General features: G+C 41.5%; 1 protein-coding gene across 1 annotated transcript; it reads left to right on the top strand.

Annotated features, from left to right (window-relative positions):
* Nucleotides 1–1,151: 1,151 nt before the first annotated feature.
* On the top strand, nt 1,152–17,849 carry acvr1c (activin A receptor type 1C; the record flags this gene model as incomplete). Its single annotated transcript, XM_080752625.1, has 9 exons — nt 1,152–1,215; nt 7,160–7,405; nt 13,002–13,241; nt 13,598–13,828; nt 14,006–14,173; nt 14,688–14,844; nt 16,737–16,861; nt 17,082–17,212; nt 17,724–17,849. The coding sequence occupies 9 exons, from the start codon at nt 1,152–1,154 to the stop codon at nt 17,847–17,849; spliced, it is 1,488 nt and encodes a 495-aa protein (XP_080608751.1).
* Between the last annotated feature and the right edge of the window lie 381 nt (nt 17,850–18,230).

Here is an 18,230-nt window from a genome sequence, read left to right on the forward strand (position 1 = left end):
CTGTACGACAAACGGTTCACGAGATAAAGGGTCACTTCCTGTTTGGTGAGGGGCACTTCCTGTTTGACGAAATAGGCCCCAATTAAGGTTAAGGACTCTTAATCAAGTCATATGAAACCATCCACGCATCTGTACGACAAACGGTTCATGAGATGTAGAGGCACTTCCTGTTTGGCGAAGGGCACTTCCTGTTACAGAGGGGGCGGGGCTTAATCAATTACAGCTCATCCCTATTGGCCGGAAAAAGACCAAAGTTGTGTGTGCATTTTAAAGGTTAAATGACGTTGCTAGGCAAAAGTATGGCAGAGTTATGTGGCGCCAAAGTTTCTGGGTTTTTTTCAGAGTCCCCCATGCAAAGTCAATGGGGGTTTTTGAGCGTAGTTTTTTACGAATTACGTTGCCATGGTAACGCGGATCGGAAAGAAAAGTAATAGCACACCATTCCCGTCCAAGCCGCACATTTATATTGCGGGTGTGGCGTAAATCGTGCAGAAGTTATTACGTGCCGAAATTTCCCCCATTCTAAGTCAATGGGTTTTTTTGGCGTAGTTTTTTGCGAATTACGTCGCAATAGTAACGCGGATCGGAAAGAAAAGTAATAGCACACCATTCCCGGCCGAGCCGCACGTTTTGATGTATATATTGCGGCGGTGGCGTAAATCGTGCGGCAGTTATTACGTGCCGAAATTTGCAAGGAAATGTATTAATTACGTAAGTATGGCGGATTACAATAAGTGTTTTGCCATTGCATTGCATGGCAGGCACACTTAATTATTGTGTGAAGTGCTGTTGTAGCCAAGTGAACAGGCGAGGAAAGCTGCGCAGAACTGCAGATGAGGGGACGCTCTAACTCACTTTCTCCAGCCCTCGTTCACATGTCTTTATCAGTGGTGGTCTGAGCGGTAATCCTCTTAAACTCCAGTCGACAGAGGCGGGGCAAAGCTCATTGCGTATTCAGTTTTCCCTCACTTGTTTAGAAAGCAGAAGAAGCAATGTGTCTCGTTTTATTAGAAGCAGGCGTTTATTTATATGACACGCATGGTTGACGGACGCACCTCCAAAAAGATGTTTTTCTCCCCAGAACAGTAGTGTAGAGACAGTACGTCCGGGAGAAGCGGACAGATGCGTCTCCACGGTCTCCGGCTCCAGTCATGACTCGTAGCAGGACCATGGAGGCGGCGTTGATATTCCTGACCATCGCACATCTGACAGCAGGTAGACTTGGACACTAGATTCTGGCGATGGTGATTGAGCTTTGGTTCTCGTTTTATTAGAAGCAGGCGTTTATTTATATGACATATGTAGCCCATCTCATTATGTGCGGAGTCAACTTTATCACAGTGTTGTTACCTTTTCCTATTACTTCAGCTTCCACTTATGTCGCTATAGTGCAGCCTGTTCTACGATTTCTCCTGGAAAAGTTCATGGGTGAGAGTTGGTCGCTTATACCGTTATATATGTAAATGTTATTAATTAGTCATAGTATAAGCTTTTATCGAGTTTTCTAGCGCATAGTCTATAATTTCCCAAAACGCTGTTCTGCTGAATATAGTTGTTGAAATACTTGTTTTTTGGCATATCCTTCTGTAATTTAGGCTGCTGAATATTTAAAATGTCATTACTTTTTAAAATGAATAGCCTAATAACACTGTGAAATTCCCTGCGAATGAAAAGTGCAATTCAAATAAAATAGGCCTACATTATTATTAGGCTATTATTATTTCTTGCCGTTTGAAGCTGATACATCTCACATGGTCACTGACTGACAGCACAGCAAACTTCAATAGAAGTGAGACCTTGAATGATGATCTGTGTTCTGTTCACACTTCAGAGTCAGATTTTTCTCTTTTTTCCCCCTTTTTTCCTATAGCTGAGCACTAGTCTATTCAATTCAATTCGAATGAGCTTTCGACATGAGAAAACATGTTTACATTGGCAAAGCAAAGGAAAAACTGGAAAGTATGTAGCAGGCTAATGAACACATGCCAATGAAAACTGATCTAATGTTTAGAATCTGGAGAATTATGCCACTGAATTACTCCGGTCACCTTTTAAAGGCTCCAGGTTCAGTGTTAATGTTTTATGCTAGTCCAGAACCATGACATGAGTTGCCAAATTGTGCATGCACAGTAAAATCCTCTTTGTTCATTTATCAATTTGTTACTCAGAGATTGTACAAAGGTGTTACAATAATATTTATCTTTCCTTTGGGACAAGGAGATAGGTGTGATCATTGTCATAGATGGTCAAAAGGTCTACATAGAACAAAGGGAGTAATTCAGTAAACTGTCTTTTTCAGCTGTATATTAATCTGTAACTGCATTGCACATTGGTGGCAGGAGGCATTTTCATTCATTTCATTCACATTCATCTGTAGATCTGTAGAAGTTCCTTTTTAGAAATTGATTTCCCTTCACTGTCTGGTAGGCTATGCCTCTTCTATACTTTACATTGAATCATTGGCACTTATTATCTTTGCTGATGACAAATGATTCAAATGCATTTTTGTGCTTAGTAGATGTGATGGTAAACACTGGGGCGGCATAGTTCAGGGGTAGAGAAAACTGTTATTAGAGCACGAAGGGTTCCCGAAGGGTTCCCAGTTCGAATCCGGGCTCCCCCTGAGTTAATGTCGAAGGGTCCTTGGGCAAGACTCTGAACCCCACATTGCTCCGCCATCGTCAAAGAAAAGGTCGGTCCTTTTCACTTGAACTTCTGCAGAGCATAGAAGTCTGTCCTCGAGAGACTAGTCAGTCATTCACAAGTGGTCACACTTCATTATGAGTCAAACATATGAAGTGAGTAATAGTGTCTCTTTGCATATTCAGGCGTGTTGTTGCTTTTCTTCTGTACATTACCAGTGATGACATTACGTGCGCATCCCGCATCAAAAACTCATTCAAGTCGCCCAGGGACTCATTCATGTCATGGTCCTGGGGTCCCGGGGATGCGCCTCCATGCGAGTCCATGTTAAAATAATTTACTTCTTCTACTTAAGTTGCTATATTAGTTAAGATAGTTTAATTCGTTTTTAATGTATTGTGTAAGATAAACACTGTAAAGATTTATTATCAGTTAAACCTGGAACAGCTAAAAACTATTTTCACAAGTGGTTCTCAAAGTGGGGTCCTGGGTCCTTGAGGGAGTTCCAGGGGGTCCCCAGATAAATGATAGTTAGGAACCAAATAGAACTTTATGGGTCTGTAACTCGGTGAACAAATGGAACCAAATGGACCTGTTCCATTTGTACTCTAGTATTTTAACATTTAATATAAATTGGGGTCCCAGTGATATAAATATAATTAAATGGGTGTCTGTAGCCTAGTGTATTTAGAAATCCTAGTTCTAAGTTCAAACATTAGCCAAATTGTAAAATAAATATAAGAAATAGGCAAACATTTTGAAAATAGCCGATCTACAAGCTCACAGCGCTCGAAAACATTGTATTGAGGACTCATAAAACTTTTCTGGGACCCATTTGAATGACCACCTGTGGGTCCCGGGACCCATTACATTGAAAACCTAGTAACATCACTGCATTACTTAAGTTTGTTTTCAGGCCACGACCCCCAAAATAATCATATTTGAACTGGGAGTTGTTAGAGTTGAGGCCAGGCCTAGAATTTCATCGTTTTAGGGGCACGGCCATTTGGCCTTTGGTATTGTCAATGCTTTTAGGGCACAAAGGCCAAATGCGAGGGCAGGAAGGCCATCAAATAAAACAAAGTTTAGTCCATTGAAAGAATTCATTGAATTTAAGGGTGAAGGATGATTTTGAAATGTAGACTGAAGTGGAACAAAAAAAAAGATAGTAAGTACGAAAGCTGAGAGGGAGAAGGCGTAGATGGAGCAATTCATAACCCATTTTCCAAAATTGCTTTAAAAGTCAAGTGTAATTATTGTTATTATTTCTATGGCCATTTCTGAACTTTTGTCTACTTCCCTACCTTCTTCACTTTCTACTTTTAGCAAATGATGGCTTTGAACTTTACAAAGCACACAAGATAATTAGAGACAGTGAGAAGAATTGTCACATTGACATCATCCACCGGTCAGTATTCCTTTGCTTAATGTCAGTGTTAAGTTAATAGAGCTGCGAAGTTTGACGTCATCCTACCTGGTTCCAAGCTCACAACGTGCCTATGTAAATTGGCTATTTGAAGTATTTTAAAATGTTTTTCAAAATAGTAAAAAGAAAAAAGGCAAAGAAGTTTATAGCGATAAGGGGTAAGGCATGGATAAAGATAGAGCTGAGAATCTCAACGAAAGACACTGTTGTCTACATGACAAGAAAGGGACAGGAAAGAGACAGTGTAAGTGGTACAGTCACCTGGGGCATTAAGGCCACTGTGGCCTCAGGTCATGCCATTGTATTGAGGGGCACAAGGCCAAACTGAGGGGCAATGGCGGCCATGGCCTTCATGGCCTCCCTGAAATTCCTCCCCTGGTTGAGGCATTACATTTTGAATAACAGTTCTATTGTGAAAATAGATCTACATGCTCACAATGATCTAGGCGTTGTGAGCATGTAGATCGTCTATTTTCAAAATTTTTGCCTGACAATTTGGTCAATGTTTAATTTGTCATTTTAGAGGCATTAAAACGTCCTTAAATTGTCACTTTAGAAATGTGCATATACCCTGTATACATACATGTTGGTTTGTTTACTGTTGAGTGAGAAAACAATGTTGCACATTAATCATCTGGGGACCCCCGAATATAATTTGGGGACCCCCCTGGGGGTCCCAACCCACAGGTTGAGAACCACTGGTTTAGAGAACACACACAATAGCTTCAAATTGGTGGTGATGAAGTGATTGAAGCCAACTCCCAATGGCATGTAGAAAATGGGTAAACAACTTGGGGTGCCCACTGACCTAGCGGTCCAGTTGCATACCGCATAGGCTCTGATGCTTGACAGCATGTCGCGGGTTCGAATCCTGATCCCAACGACCTGCATGTGTGTCACATCCCATCTCTCTCCCCATTTCCTTTCAGTCTAATGTCCTATCAATAAAGGCATAAAAGCCCCAAAACAAATCTTTAAGAAAATGGGTAAACCTTTGTTACAGTAACACCCTGCTCTGACTCCTCTGATGTGTTATCCTCTTAGAACAATGACATTTAAACAAGTGATGGATCGCACTGACAAGAGTGAGTTTGTTTATTTTATTTATCCATGTCTTTACAAGACAGTCTCTGGGTATATAAAGACATGTAGAAATAAAATAAACTAACTCACTCTTGTCACTCTGAGTGTGACCCAATACTTGTTTTAATGTGCTGTAAAACATTTAGCAATATGTCCTTTTCCCCATGAGGGCTGTTGTAAAATACACAAAATCAATTGGGAGTGGGTGAGCCCTATTCATCCTCCTATCACAAACATCAAGCAGAAGCTGAGAGGTTTGTGTAAGACCCCAAAACGTAAGTGTCTCTCAGGCATGACGTTTCAAGTGATTTTAAGTGATTTTACTTGGGCAACCATTTTATTTGTCTAGAAGATGTACAATATTGTCAGTTGTATAGGACGGTTCCAAAATATCCACCAATCGTTTGTATCACTCATGTTCATTGGAACATACTGACACAAGTGTTGACTTTTTTTCAGTTAAAATGTGCTTAGTACTGAAGTGCTGGCCACCTGGCATGTTATATGGTAAATGGTCCAAGATGCAAACCTAAGTAATTTTCAGGTCCTGTGAGGGCCAAATGCATTCCTATTGCTCATGGCCTTATCAAATAAAGAAGGACAGTGGCTCCAAGAAGAGTACAAGATTATCTGGGTGTTAAACTAAGAGGCATTACTCTGGTTCCTACCATTCCAGGCATTCGCTTTACATAACAGGACACTTATGCTTTAAAAGCAAAAGTCCTTCAGCCATAGAAACCCCCAGAGGACACTTTGTTATTAGTTTCAGTCAAATACCTAAATTGATTGGTTCCTTTTGGGAAGGGAATGTGAAGGCTGAATAGGCCAGTCAATCTGAGGGTTTGACCCAAAAGAAATTGCAATAGTAATGGTTCAAGGTTTTTTATGATCCTTAGAGTCATCCAAAAAACATGCTAAAAGTTTTCCATTTTATTCTTAGTGGATCAAGGTGAATTAAGGGGGTTCAAGTTTGGGTCCCTTCACTTACTAAACAGGAAAAAAAGACCCCCAAAGAAATCTAACTAGGGGTTTTTCATGATCCTGAATCCATTGCAAGCATTTGTTTTGCACAAAAAACATTCCTCGGGCTAAAAAGGGACACAACAAAACTGAGCTGACCCCAGAAAAGTGATGACTCATCACTAAACCATCGTTTTGGGGGTCAGTTTTTAGCCAGAGGGATGTTTTTCGTGCAAAACAAATGCTTGGAATGGATTCAGAATCATGAAAAAACCCTAGTTAGACCCCTCACATGCTACTTAAAGAAGATTTTTTTGGGGGTCTTTTTTTCCTGTATAGTAAGTGAAGGGACCCAAACTTGAACCCCCTGAATTCACCTTGATCCACTAAGAATAAAATTGAAAACTTTTAACATGTTTGTTGGATGACCCTAAGGATCATAAAAAACCTTGAACCATTACTATTGCAATTTCTTTTGGGTCAGGCCCTTTTTTTGCTTACCGGTAGATTGACTGGCCTAAAACAGATGTAATGCTTTTATGCGTTTCGCCAAGTCCCGGAAAAGATGCGCTGGGATTGGCCAGTTCAGTCACTTTGATTGGCAGTTGTGCCTAATGCTCACCCCAAAACATGATTTATGAGATTGTGGTGGCTTGTGTAGGACAACCAAGCCATGGATGTGTTTGTAATGACAACTAGTAACACATTCATGAAAAGAAATATCACTTTTGACTGCAACAAATACTATAAAATCGATTGGCTTATAGTCTGGGGAAAATGGACAACAAGTGCATTTCTGCCTAATAGATCCCATGGACAGTAATTTGGATCAATATAGACCTAAGTAGAAAAATGAGCCTAGATGTTATTTAGTCTGGAGTTGTCCTTTAATACTTTGCGTGTCAAAGGAAATTTCAATGATACATACGGAATTCAAAATCTTGACGCTGCAGTGTGGATCTCCAAGAGGGAGACACCTTGCCACAGGGAACGCTGTATGGGTTAACTTGTGTAATAACTTTGGTAATATTGTGTGGTGTGTTTCAGCGCTGCGGTGTGTTTGCCAGCTGTGCACCACTACCAACCATACATGTGAGACAGGGGCTGACGGGGCATGCTGGAGCTCGGTGATGCTGGTTGACGGGATGGAAAAGACAGACAGGTCCTGCATGTCACCCGCAGAAATGAAGGCTGAAAATGTCTACTGCTTCAGCTCCCGTATGCCTAACGTTGTTAAAAGGAACTGCTGCAAAACAGACTTCTGTAACAACGAGACTCTACACATTCAGCCAAGTAGCTTGGACAACAACGACAACAAAAGTAAGAAAGACATCAGTTGCTATCCTTGTAATGTAGTCAATTCTAATTATTTGTCTTGTTCCTTTGGCTTTTAAACACAAAGGTGGGAGTTTGGTTCAGGATTTCATTGGGTTTTATTGGTCTGTGGTCGTTTGAAAGGGACAGTGAGAAAGTAAAAGGGGAAGTAGTAGCTGAAGGAAAGACAGAGCATTGCTTATTTTCAGCAGTCGGTTTTATTTGGGAGAAACAAGCAGGAGAAACGAGTGGCCAACCTGCTTTGGGTTTACCCGCCTGTAGAGTATGGCATAAGCCTCGTATGACGGTGTCGCACACCAAAAATAGCAGATAATACAAGTTCACGGCACGTCGGGCCTTGCATAGTCACACGTTGTGAGACAGTAGATCGCTGCCATTTCTGGCGCGCAAAGGCAGACGAGGTGTCTGCTGATCCTGCCAGATCCTGTGACATAATACTGCTGGTAGAGGTTACGGGCCGCCAGGCAGTCACTGATCTTCCCCTCTGATTTATAAATACCTCCCGCAACGTGTAGCTGGGGTGAACCTACTCTACATGTAAACATTCCCTGATAGGTGGAAGTCGCCATGCTTATAGGAGCTTCATCGATTCTATGGGAATAATAATGACTTGATCTTGGATGACGGTCATGTGATGTTTTTACCACTCTTCTCTTTCAAATACCTTTGTGGTTACATTTATGGATATACAGTATGTACTCCATATAGTGTATGTTACTATATGTATGTTTCAGGTTATAATTGTTGTTTTCCATATTCAGTTCATTGGAATGCAAACCGATCCTGGCTTACATAGTGTTATACTGTATGAGGAAAGTATTGGTAGCCAGTGCATCAAACCATAAATATTATTTGCTCCAAGTTGTTCATAGGACTCTCAGACATTTTTGAATAGTATCAGAAACATGAGTGCAACTTGTATTTTAAATCTGTAGAATATTAATTTATAACTTCAGTGCTTGTCTGCATTGACATTGAATTTCAATAGTAATATAGGTTCTGAGAGTTAATCGAGCTTCCTTTTAAACCATGGGGTTTCCATGTGAATGAAAATAAACAGCATGTGTCCACATAAATAATCTTTTATCACGTTTAAATTAAAGGGGAGCACATACTGGACGCGAACGGCTGCGCAGCGTCGCGTCGCGGTATCGACGCACATGAAGTGCCGCACGGTAACCCCAACTGGATGCGGCGCGCTGCCAAACAGTACATCCATTTCCCCGGTGGGGAGAACCATGGGAGAACATGTTCAACGCGCGGCAACGCTGGAAAAATAGAACAGTGGTGTATCGGCGCGGCAGGCGACGCGGCAGAGCCGCGACTGCGCGCGTCTGACGCCGCCGGTGTGGGTTAGTTCATTGAAAATAACGGGGCCGTATGTTTTGACGCGCCGCCTCCGCGCCGCCTCCGCGTCCAGTGTGGGTTCCCCTTTAGTCCAGTGAACTTCAGATTTGTTGAACATGTTAAATATGGCACTACAGTATGTGGAAAAAGAGGCTGAAAAACAGCCATGGAAGGCATGCACATCCAAGGCCATGTAGGCTGACTAATAATAGTATGCAATAAGTAAGAAAAATAGTCCACTCACCAAATCTTCTGCTCCCAGTTTTACTTTGGTAACGTTTGGAGCCTGACGGCTCTTCCTCAGACCTGAAACCTGTCAAAACGTTAACGCGCGTGCGTGTGTGTGTGTATGGGCATGGGCATGTGTTTTGTTTTGTTTTTTTGTTTTTTTTGCTGTGTACTTGGTCTGTTCTGTTGTAGTGGATGATACTTTACTTGCCATCTCTGGAGGATGCATCATCCAGCTTTTCGTCTTCAGTGCCTGTTTCTCAGCACATGATGATTGTTTCCCTGGTAACCACATTGATTCCATGGGCAGAAGCACAGGTTTTCAAGGCTTGCCAAATTGCCAGCGTTTCCAATGCGATTGCCATCCAAAAACATCACAGCAGGCTTTGTTATTGCAAAGAGGCTGCCTAATAATACCTGCAGCTTTCATTGGCATTATCCTCTAGAACAGTGGTCCTCAAACCTTTTCAAGCTGTGACCCCCCAAAATAATCATATTGAACTGGGGACCCCCGACTCTGATAAGGATTAATATTAGGAAAAAATAGCAAATCTACAAGCTCAATAGCTTGTAGATCGTCTTTTTTTCACAATTGTTTTCCTCTTTCTTATATAATGTGACAATTTGGCCAATGTTTAACCAGTTTTTATAGTGTAGTTTATTTTTTATTTTTTTTAAGGTATCAAAACACTTTTTGAAATGAAGTGCCATGTTTTATTTTCTTCTAGCTGTCTGATCGCTGCCTACGCCCCCGTCTCTGAGCTGATAAGACCTTGCTTTTTCCTTCCTCGTCTTCTTCTTTAGAAAGATTTTCTTTCAGGATGTAATGATTTAGGAGTTTGAGTGAATATAGAATTATGTGCAGGATTTAATTTGTATATAGATGTGAGAGGACTTCATTTAACTGATTCATTAAACTTTGATTTAATTTAAAACGAAAAAACCTCTCTCTCACACTTATGCCAGTTTTCCAGTGAGCACCCTCCACTGTGCCAATGTTGCCAACTGTGCCTAAGGTTGCCCACCCCTGGACTATAATATAGCTTATTATTATTATTATTATAGCATTTGGCATGTGCCGTTCCGCCGCGGCATGCCAAATGACACTTTCGGAGCTTGCCCTTTGTTGGCTTCAGTCTGGCTTTGCATCATGTATACTTTGCTCCAGTTGGATATAAGATGGAGTGTGTCTTTAGGTAAAAGGCTAAATGATGTCTTAAGAAATACTTGACTTTTCACATCATTCAACACAAGTAAAAAAACTAACACTTTGTATGTGTGTGTGTGTGTGTGTGTGTGTGTGTGTGTGTGTGTGTGTGTGTGTGTGTGTGTGTGTGTGTGTGTGTGTGTGTGTGTGTGTGTGTGTGCGCGTGCGTGCGTGCGTGCAGAACATCTGTAGATGTCGCAAGTCCCTTTTGACAAAGAAGCTTAATGTTTGGGAGAAAATATTGGGAAACTTGAACTGTACAAACATTAGGCTAACACTAGTCAAACTTAGGTTAATTTGGTTATACTTCTGAGATGTTGCCAGTACATTCACAGTAAAATTTGTATTAACATTGAGAATTTTACTGTGTTCATTGCCTGGAGATGCCATGCCAACACAATGAACCGTGTAGTCCCCCTCCAGTGGTCGCTTCTAGTGTTGTTTGTGTCTATGTCTTCTCTGTCCTCCCACAGAGAGAATCAAGGACAGAGGCAGATATGTCAGAGCTTGCTGTTTTTCCAAACCACACATGTTATTACTGAGCTTCACAGTGTACGTGGGCCCTGTCACTTTGCCTGTCAGCATTATGACATTCACTGTGGTTTTCAACATACTAGTGCAGTACTTTCCAATCTATTTCATGAAAACGGCTGATAACTCAGACACACACTCACAGAGAGTTTGCACATTTATTGACTGGTACATATATGTAATAGCTTACTGGCAGTGTTTGCCCAGAGATTGGGAGGTCGGGGTTCAATTACCAAAGACTATACACAGTATATGGAACCCAATGCCTCCCTGCTTGGCACTAAGCATCAAGGGTTAGATTGGGGGTCCCACTCCCTGCTAATACTTGCATCATGTCCAGTGGGTGTACTTGTACATCATGCAGGCTGAGGAATGTGCTTGTACATCAAGCCAAGTTCCACTGCAGAAACAGGAGATAGGCTGTCCTGCCCTATGGGTCAAGATTTGTTGGTTTCCAAGGATACTTACTACTATCTATACTATAATTTTGCGAATGTCTGAGTGAGTGAGTGAGTGAGTGTCTGTCTGTCTGTCCCAGCGTTTCTCCTCGGTGGCTGGAGCAATTGATCTGAAATCGCATCACCATCAGCATATGAACACACCTGACATAACTGTGAAGCCCGTTTGTCACTTTCACAAATCGTATGCTGTATATTAGCATTTTTATGGTGTATCTATCTATTTAGCCTACAGTACCTTTTGTGACCACACATGTTAAGGGAGGGGCGCTGTTGTTCAGGCCATGCACAATCACACACAAACCCCCACACACACACACACGCGGGGGGGGGGGGGGGGGGGAGTGTGTGTGTGTGTGCAGGCGGGCGGGCGGGCGGGCGGGCGGGGGGGGGGGGGGTGATTTCTGGCCCTGTTACAGATGTTGTCCAAAAATCATGCAGATCGGTACACAGTATCTCTGTAGCCATCCCTCATATACTGTGTGCACAGTGCACATCCCATAACCCACACACTGCACATCATTTTGGAGCTCATATCTTTGAACGGGTAAGGGCTAGTTTACTTATATGTAACAACAGGGACGTGCAGAGAATGTTAGAGAGGCAGGGGCTGACATTTCTAAAAGGGCCTTTTGGTGGAAATATCGTAAATAGCAGACCTCAAAGCTCACAACTGTTGCAGTGCGACGCATTGTTAGAGTTGTGAGCTTGGAGGTCAGCTATTTTCGGTACTTGATACCACACTAAACTAAGCATAATCAAGACGATACTGAATTCTCTTGAATTACTGTTTCTTTCACCATAGAGAGGGGACTTTTTACAGAGGGATAAAAGGCAGGGGCTCAATCCCCCTTTGATGTCCTAAAATCCATATGTATTCTTTTCACTTTTTGGGGACTAGGTTGTTGGATTTGTGCTTGTTTTTGTTTTAATTTTTTTTTATTATTAGTGTGGTTGCTATAGGCAACACACTATTGTTCTAGGTCTGAGAATGTTTTGCCAGCAAAGTGAACCTGCTTTTTGTTAACCATTGCACAACAGAAAAGTGAAGTCCTGCTTCACACACTGTTGTCATGCTTCACATGACATCACAATATATAATATAAATGCGACTCGCGTCAGTGCAACCACACTTGCAATTTCCCAGAATTGCACCTTTTCTAGTTCTTTTTGAGTGGTGCTAAGCTCTCAGGAGGTAGAGCTGCCGCTTGGGAAACTGAGGGTTCCTGGTTCGATCCTCTGGGTTAGTAATGTAGAGTGTCACAGTGGTACAATGTCGGGTCTTTGATCTATATGTCTCAAGTGTCTCGAGACAACTTGTTGATTTGGCACCATAATAAAATGTAAATTGAATTGTGTTTGACTATCACACTGATCCCCAACCTGCTCAGGCACCAACCTACTGAGCAGATTCGTGCCTTGTGTGGTTTCCTCTGCCGTCAGTGGGTGAATGTAATGCACATTGGATGAAGTTGCTATTTAAATGCACCATGTTCCATTCATGGTCAGATGCAAATGTTTTTCTTTTAGTATGACCATAGACAGTACAACATTCAGTGTAAAAAAAAACAAAGAAAAAAAAAACAATGACACTGACATAAATGACAATGACCACTAGAGGGTACTGCAGTAACAATATATTACAGTACAGTATGTAGTTACTAATAATCCTCAATAATGTTATGACTGCATAATTGAATGACTCTGTTGTGTAGAGGCCTATACTTTGTATGTGTTTACTAGATGCAATATTATCCTAATAGCTTTTCTATGTTGTAAACAGAGAGGCCTTTGGAAGAACCAGGCTGGGGCAAGCTGGAGCTAGCTTCGGTCATCCTGGTGCCCTCTTGCCTGCTATTTGTGGGCATTGTGGGAGTTTTCGCTGTACTGGGTCAGAGCTGTGCGTACAACAGAGCCCACAAACAGGATGCGGAGGAACCCCTGGATGACCAAATGCTGATGTCACCTGACAAATGCCTCAAAGACTTGATCTATGACATGAGTACCTCGGGTTCTGGCTCTGGTAAGAGAAGCATTGCATCACCATATTCACATACTCTTCTCATAGGGATCTATTTTGTTGTGTTGTGCCATGATATAAGCTTAACAAATTCAATGAGTATGTGTATACTGTGTGTGTATATGTTAAAATATAAATCATAGTCATAATGTTTTTGATAACGTTATTTCTGTATTTCAATTTCTTTTAATCATGAATATCATTCTAATGTGTGAGGGGGTCATGATTTTTCCATAACCTTTTTCATTTCTTTTTTACATTTTTTTTTTTCGGTGAAAATGTACCCTTACTTGCAGTAGCTCAATGACTGCTGGAGAATCACTCAAAGTTCTGCTGATGTTTTGTTTTGCCTGCTGTAGGGTTGCCTCTGCTTGTCCAGCGCACCATAGCTCGGACCATCGTCTTGCAGGAGAGCATCGGTAAAGGTCGATTTGGTGAGGTGTGGCGAGGGAGGTGGCGAGGAGAGGACGTGGCTGTGAAGATCTTCTCTTCCAGAGACGAGAGGTCCTGGTTTCGAGAGGCTGAGATCTATCAGACCATCATGCTCAGACATGAAAACATTTTGGGATTCATTGCTGCTGACAACAAAGGTGTGTTAGTGCTGAGACCCACTGAATGAGTAGCATAAACAGTAATTTACAATGTCTCGATGAAAGGAGATCCGCTAATCCAAATTGCTTATGTATAAATATAGTTGTTTCTTCAGATGTGGCATTTATTTGATCGTTGTGCTAACGTGTAAACACGTCCTCTGCTGTTTGTTGCAGATAATGGCTCATGGACTCAACTGTGGCTGGTATCAGAGTACCATGAACATGGTTCTCTATTTGATTACCTGAACAGGTTCACTGTCTCTGTGGAGGGCATGATCGTCTTTGCTGTGTCCATAGCCAGTGGTCTGGCCCACCTACACATGGAGATCATTGGCACTCAGGGTAAGGACTCGTCATTCCATCCTGTGTGTGTGCCCTACATATCTTCATACGGTAGATCATTCACCAATGTTGGAGGATTCAAGGGATTTGTGCCAGCTGCAAATGTAAATGAATACATTATACACAAACATAAACTCATCACACTTGGCTTTGTTGTCACTTGAGCTCCCTACTTATACTGAAGTTATACATACCTACAGTTGAATGTTTATGTTCAGTATTAATGTATATGTCAGCCTTTATCTAATACCAGACAGAGTAAGCATGTGCCGAGTAAGCATGTGCCGATAATTGCGACCTTTAGTCGCAATTATTGTATCATGTTTTCATCAGAGCTAAACCATGTGAGTATTTGTTTCCAGACCTCATTAGCTAAGCAAAGGTTTCATGCAGCCACATACTGCATATTTAGTGTATTGTATTCATATTTTTTCACCTTTTACAAAGACAACTGCGTTAATATAGGGCATATTGTTTGGATCTATATTGTGAGTTGTGCTCTGCTGTGTTTCAGGGAAGCCTGCAATTGCCCACAGGGACATCAAGTCCAAGAACGTGCTGGTGAAGAGGAATGGCTCTGCTGTCATCGCAGACTTAGGGCTCGCTGTGAAACACGACTCCAACACCAACACCATAGATATACCAACCAACCACAGAGTTGGAACTAAGAGGTGAATGTTTCTCTGTACTGTACTTTGTCCTATCAATCAGTCAATCGAAAAGGCAAATATTTCAGGTTGTTGTTATGTAATAATAAATAGGTTATACATTTTTGTTTACACATTAACTGGCTATAGCTATATATTATACATGACAGTGAGTATACACACACACACACACACACACACAATACATTTTATGGAATTAATGCATCATTTATTTTTTATGCAATTAGTGAATGCACAGAATGCCCCATTCCATACATCCCATAATTCCACCCACTCTACACTAGTTGTCGCTCTGTTATCTGATTGTTGATAGATCTAAAGAGATGTAAAGAGAACCTGTGCGTACCTGCATGGTTCTGTGCGGTTAGGGGAAAAACACAAGACAGTTATTGACAGAAAAGGCTAGTGGCAGAGGCTCAAATCACACAGCGAGAGAGAGATGACAGAGACTGTCCATGAAGGAAAGCCCCACACTTTCTTTTTCTTTAGGCCATCTAGGTTCTAGCACCGCTAACAAAACAAAACAAACCCTCCCCACTCGTTGCTCCTTACTACTGTATATAAATATACTGTGTGCGTGTGTGTGTGTGTGTGTGTGTGTGTGTGTGTGTGTGTGTGTGTGTGTGTGTGTGTGTGTGTGTGTGTGTGTGTGTGTGTGTGTGTACATATGTATACGTATGAATATATATACACAAACACTGTATATGCTAGAGCTAGATTATAGATTGCATAATAATGCACCGCATACTACTGACTGAATCATTGTGAATTTTACCTCATCAAAACAACACTTAATGCTTACAGATTAGAAGAACATTTTCAAGAGAGTGTTTGTTAGCAACAGGCGCCCACAGTGACCTAGCCGCCTTTGTTTATGGAACTCAGAAAGCAGAATACAGGTGTCTGTTTTCACGTGCCCCATCGTTCCCAGCTATTCTTAGCACAGCATATGCTGTGTTTGTTAACATAGTGATGAGACTGCTCCAGTTGTCAAGGCCAGCTTATGTACAGGTGGCCAAAAAAGATGACATTTATGGTTTGAGAAGGGGGTGGGAAATAGCCCAAGGTAAGACACCTGTGCACCTTAATTAGATGTTGTACTGTGCTCCTCTTATACACTGCTTCCCCAAACAATGTTTCGGGGACCATAATGTGGGTTGTGGACCAATTTTTATGGGTCGCAAGTGAATATACCCCTTTATTTTTGTCATGTACATTAAAGGCAGATGGAGCGGTCTGAAACTTTGCCCACATGAAGTCATTGTGACCGTCAGGTTGCAGTTTTTACTTTTTGGGAGCTCCGGGTTCTGTCCCCGCTTCCACGCATCACTACATATCATTTAGCTGGGGACCCCTGGAACTCCCTCAAGGACCCCTGGGGGTCCCCGCCTCTCATCCACTTGACTTAGATCGATTTTTTAAACTATACTTTTATAGTTTTACTTATAGTTATAGTGCTCAGCTATGCTAAGAAAGGGTGTTTAAGGCTCTCAAATCGCTTTGGGAATTGTCTTTAAATGGACAGGCTGTCAGGGGGTTCTAAAGAACCTGATTTTATTCTTCCAATCAAATTCTTTCCATAATTGGCTCTGTAACCCTCTATGACATTTAGAACATATATTTCCCCAGACATCATCCCCTACAACAGTATTCAGCTCCATTTCCCATTGTTTCTGGATATGAAGAGTGTTATCCGAGTCTAACCTTATGTGAGACACTTTTTTTTGTTGACGTGGGATGTTCAGACAGTTCGATGAAATGGGCCTCTAAATTATTAGGTTCTCTTTTAATGGCATCCCAATGTTTATATTTTGTAATATAATTTCTGATTTGTAGGATGACCCAATGCAGTTCAGCAAGACCTTAAATTAAATGAATTACTCTGTCCTCTGCAGGTACATGGCCCCAGAAATACTGGACGAGACAATCAACATGAGAAGCTTTGAAACATTCAAGAGGGCTGACATATACGCCTTGGGCCTGGTATTCTGGGAACTGGCCCGGAGATGTTCCGTCAGGGGTAAGCCCACACATTGGCACTATTCATTCATTATTTTAAGTCTCAAATTGAAATAATGTCATACAGTTATTATTAAACATATGTCAGATTGACCCGTGCAGAATGCACAATATTGATTTGAGGTTGTTAGTTAAAGATGGTTGCAGTTTTGCGTCATAGAGCAAGAGAACAGAAGAACAGTACTTGTATGAGCAGGGATGCTAAGTCCTGCTTTTTGCAGGGCTCCACGAGGATTTCCAACTGCCTTATTATGACCTGGTGCCTTCAGATCCATCCATTGAGGATATGAGAAAGGTGGTTTGTGACCAGAAACTGAGACCCAACATTCCTAACCAGTGGCAGAGCTGTGAGGTGAGAGGGTAGAAGCCATTCATTCATTCATTCATTCATTCATTCATTCATTCATTCATCCATTCATTCATTCATTCATTCATTCATTCATTCATTCATTCATTTGTTGTATAATTATCACTTGAAGCCATATTAAAAGTGCTGTAGGCCTATGTGATATGTTTTGGTTAAAACAAAAGGTTTTTGTTGTTGTTTGTATAATTATTTTAATAGTAATGCTTGCTATAGTGTTCCCATCTCTCCACCTCTTCGGATATTTATTAATAGTTTATCATATCATAGGTTTCACTCCCTCCACCTACATACAGACAGTTGTAGAAATCCGTACCCCTGCATATCTATTGTGCCAGGTAGTATCTCTTCAAATGGGGGTCCACGACTTTAGAGGTCCTTGACATGAAAACGAGAACCACATGCAGTCTATTATAGGCCTACTTGTCCCTTTCAAAATTGAGTGACCCTAGTGTTTGGGTTTAGTTAAATAACCCATACTTCATGTTTCCTTTGCCAGGCTCTGCGCGTGATGGGAAAGCTGATGAGAGAGTGCTGGTATGCCAACGCTGCAGCTCGTCTCACTGCATTGCGGGTCAAGAAAACCATCTCTCAGGTGACCGTCATCAAGGACATCAAAGATTAGCTCGACTCACTCTCCCACAGACTGGCACTGGTGCTGGCGCAAGTGCCAAAGATAAGCATCCCCTATGACTGCCTAAAGCAGTGGTTCTCAACCTGTGGGTCGGGAGTCGGGACACATGGTTTTTGGGGGTGCCCAGATGAAAGTGAAGTGACAATTTAAGGACCTTGAGACTTTTTTAATACCTAAAAAGAAAATATTACTAAAATAATACTATAAAAACTGGTCAAACATTTACCAAATTGCCAAATAATAAAGAAAGAGGCAAGATATTTGAAAATAGACGATCTACAAGCTCACAATCCATGGGTTTGTAGATCAGCTATCTACTATTTTCACAATATTTATCTGTGGAACCAAGTCAAACAAAATTGAATGCCTCAA

This window comes from Nannobrachium achirus, assembly GCF_963921795.1.
Source record: "Nannobrachium achirus genome assembly, chromosome: 22".
Taxonomy (NCBI): Eukaryota; Metazoa; Chordata; class Actinopteri; order Myctophiformes; family Myctophidae; genus Nannobrachium; species Nannobrachium achirus.